The 3864-nt window shown below is 34.4% G+C and overlaps 1 protein-coding gene across 1 annotated transcript; it reads left to right on the top strand.

The window, feature by feature from the left end:
- The first annotated feature begins 1565 nt into the window (after positions 1 to 1565).
- Positions 1566 to 1927, top strand: LOC108178711 (large ribosomal subunit protein eL39). Its single transcript, XM_017349695.4, has one exon. The coding sequence runs from the start codon at positions 1619 to 1621 to the stop codon at positions 1772 to 1774; it is 156 nt and encodes a 51-aa protein (XP_017205184.4). The 5' UTR covers positions 1566 to 1618; the 3' UTR covers positions 1775 to 1927.
- Positions 1928 to 3864: the final 1937 nt, after the last annotated feature.

Genomic DNA, 3864 nt, shown 5'->3' on the forward strand with positions numbered 1-3864 from the left:
AAGGGACCCCTCATTAACCAAAACAATTGCTTTAAAGTAGAAAAAAGTTGCAGCACTCACATTTCCTGATTTAAATATGTTACAAAGCTATGGTAATCCAAAGAGGATAGGCACTGGCATAAAAAAGAAAGACAGATAAAGTAATGGGAATAGAAGAAAGAGGCCAGAAACAAACTCTCACGTGTATGATGAAATGATATTCCAGAAGGGTTTTAAGAACACTATTTGGAAAGGACAGTCTCTTTAACAAACGTGTTAGGAAAACTGTATATTTATGTGCAAAACAAATGAATCCATGGTCTTATCTAACACCATATCTAAAATTATGACTAAAATATACTAAATCCATAAATAGACTAAAATCTTAAACATCAGAACTAAAATCATAAAACCCCTAGAAATAAAACTTGACAATGATTTATTGATATTACACCAGAAATACAAACAACAGAATCCAAAATAGAAAAATAGAACTACATCAAACTTAAAAACTTTTGTACATCAAGGACACAATCAACAGGATGAAAAGGAAATCTACAAAATGAGAGAAAATATTTGCGAACTGTATACCTGATAAAAGATTAACACTGAGAATACATAAAGAAGGGCTGGTGTTGTGGCACAGTGGGTTACTCCATCACTTGGAATGCCCACATCCCATATCAGAGCACCTTTTCGAGTCCCAGATGTTCTGCTTCCAATCAGCTCCCTACTAATACACTTGGGAAAGCAGTGGATGATAATCTAAATGTTTGGGCTCCTGCTCTTTTAGCTCATCTCCAGTCACTGTAGTCATTTAGAGGAATGAGTGAACCAGAGGATGGAAGATTCTCTCTCTCTCTCCCTCTCTCCCTCTCTCATATAAATAAATATTTAAAATAATAATAATAACACATGGTGCCAGCATTGTGGTATGGTAGGTAAAGCCGCCACCTGCAGCACCGGCATCCCATAGGGGTGCCAGTTCGAGTCCTGGCTGCTCCACTTCTGATCCAGCTCTCTGCTATGGCCTGGGAAAGCAGTAGAAGACAGCCCAAGTGCTTGGGCCCCTGCACCCATATGGGAGACCTGGAAGAAGCCCCTGGTTCCTGGATCCTGGCTTCAGATTGGTGCAGCTCCAGCCATTTGAGGAGTGAACCAGAGGTAGAAGACCTCTCTCTCTCTTTCTGCCTCTGCCTCTGTAACTCTGCCTTTCAAATAAATAAATAAATCTTTTAAAAAACACATAAAGAGTTCCTATAACTAGATAACAAAACAAAAAATATGATTTGAAAATGGGCAGTGGACTTGAGTAGACATTTCTCCAAAGATGAAATATAAGTGGCCAACATACATAGAAAAAGATGTTCAACATTGCTGATCATCTGAGAAATGGAAATCAACATCACTTGAAGTATCACTTCATACATATTGAGATCTCTGTTAAATAAAAAATAAACAGAAAACAAGTGTTTGGTGGTGAGGATGTGGAGAATTTGGAACTCTTGTGTACTTTTGGTAGGAATGTGAAATTATGCAACTGCTATGGAAATCACTCTGAAGGTTTCTCAAAAAAATTAAAAATAGCCTTTCTCCTTTCCTCCGCCATCGTGGTGGGTGTCCCTGATTCTTCCTCGCCATGTCTTCTCACAAGACCTTCAGAATCAAGAGGTTCCTGGCCAAAAAACAAAAACAAAACCACCCCATTCCACAATGGATTCGGATGAAAACTGGTAATAAAATCAGGTATAACTCCAAGAGGAAACATTGGAGAAGAACCAAGCTGGGTCTATAAGGAATTGCACTTGAATGGCGTGCTCATTTCTTCTGTCTCAATGTCACAATGTCACTATCACCACATCAAGCTGAAGATGTCACCATCATCTGGACAGCTGGACATGTTTGATTAGGGCTGTGACCAGTGGGCTGGTTCAGTAATAAATATGTGAGCCCTTTTGAAAAAAAAATTAAAAATAGTGCTACCATATGATTCAGCAATCCCACTTGCAGGTATATATTCCAAAAAATTACAATCAGGGTCTCAAGGAAATATTTGTACTCCCATATTCATTGCAGCACTATTCACAATAGGCAAAGGTGGAAGCAATACAAATGTCCATTGAAAGATGAATAGTGGGATATTACTCATTCTTTCAAAGGAAAGAAACCCTATCACATGCTACACCATGGATGAACCTTGAGGATAATAGACTGTTAAATATGATTCCACTTCTATGAGAAATCTAAATGTAAAATTCATAGAAACAATAAGAAGAATGATGGTTATCAAAGTTGGAGAGGGGAAAGTTGTTCAATTTGTACAGAGCTTCAGATTTTCAAGATGTAAAAGTTCTGAAGACTTGTTTCACAGCAATGTGAGTATGTTTATCATCCTCACACTTAACACTTAAAGTGGTTAACATGGTAAATTTTATGCTATATGGTATTTATCACAAGAAAGAAGGGGAAAACATTAAGAATTCAATAAAATGGTAAAATTTGTATTAAAATTCTTTAGGTTATTATAATTTAGCTTTGATTGTGAGACTAGAAGTGTCATTCTAGTAAATAAGTGAAAACTATTAGATGCCTTGTGTTTATCATAATAGTAGAACTCTGTGGCAGTTTTCCTGGCTTTGAGATACAAGGCTCATTTTAAAAGTAAATTATTTTGTTACCATAGCAACATGCTCCCATCCTGAAATGTTATATTGGTTCTTATTTGAATGGTCAGTATTCTGTCATTTTCTCTATATAATAAGTGCCTTAAAATTATGAAAATATCTTGAAATTAAAGACTGTTTCAGATGCCTTTTTAAAATTATATTTAAGAACAGATTCAAATATCTTCTGTGAAAAAAATTGCAAGTTTTAAAAAGACATTACTAATAAGAAATTACATTTATATTATTTTTGGCTATGAAATTAAGAAAAGTATTTCTAATAAAAAATTATTCATTGCATATCTGTTAAGTAGTTTACATTAATAAAATTTTTCTGATTTTCAAAGCATTCCAGAATGTTTATATTTTAATGAAGTTTGTCCTGTAGATAATACTTATTTATTAATGTGTGGTCCTTGAGCAACCTTAAAGAAATATTTGGGCTAAGGAAAAGAAAATTATGAATTATAATATTACTTCTGAAATATACATTATATAAAACTGCAACATTAAAATATTAGGGAATGCATTATATCAAGACTCTCTTAATAGGCTAAATTTTAACAAATAGGAAAATTTGAGTAAACATAACATCTTGCAGATTCAACAAATAAACATTGCAGAAGAATATGTAGAATTGGCTTGTTATCGGTATGTCTTAACATGATACGTTGAAATTACTCACAAAAGCCAAAACTGAAGGCAATCTAAGTTCATCAACAGATGAGTAGATTAACAAAATGTGGTATGCAATGGAATATTATTCAACCTTACAAAGAAAGGAAATTCTGACATGTGCTAAAACATGGATGAATCTCGAAGGCATTCCTCTAAATGAAATAAACCAGTTATAAAAATATAAATCACCCCGTTACGTCGTTTGCTTCTTCATTTTGTTGAATGTTTCCTGCAAAGTGTAGAAACTTCTTAGCTTGATGTAATTCTATTTGTCTATTTTTGCTTTCATTGCCTGTGCTTCTGGGGTCTTTTCCAAGAAATCTGCATATGCCAATTTCTTGCAGAATTTCCCCGATGTTTTCCTCTAGTAATTTGATGTGTCATGTTGTATATTTAGATCCTTATCCATTGTGAATTGATTTTGTATAAGATGTAAGGTATGGGTCTTGTTTCAAACTTATGCATGCATAGATCCAATTTTCCCAACATTATTTGTTGAAGAGACTGTCCCTTCTCCAGGGATTGATTTCAGCTCATTTGTCAA

Source organism: Oryctolagus cuniculus, chromosome X, assembly GCF_051225735.1.
Source record: "Oryctolagus cuniculus isolate XC-2025 breed Fujian yellow rabbit chromosome X, ASM5122573v1, whole genome shotgun sequence".
In the NCBI taxonomy this organism is placed as follows: Eukaryota; Metazoa; Chordata; class Mammalia; order Lagomorpha; family Leporidae; genus Oryctolagus; species Oryctolagus cuniculus.

What these genes read in the sequence shown, in the direction of transcription:
- LOC108178711 (XM_017349695.4), top strand. Translation starts at nt 1,619, where the DNA reads ATGTCTTCTCACAAGACCTTCAGAATCAAGAGGTTCCTGGCCAAAAAA.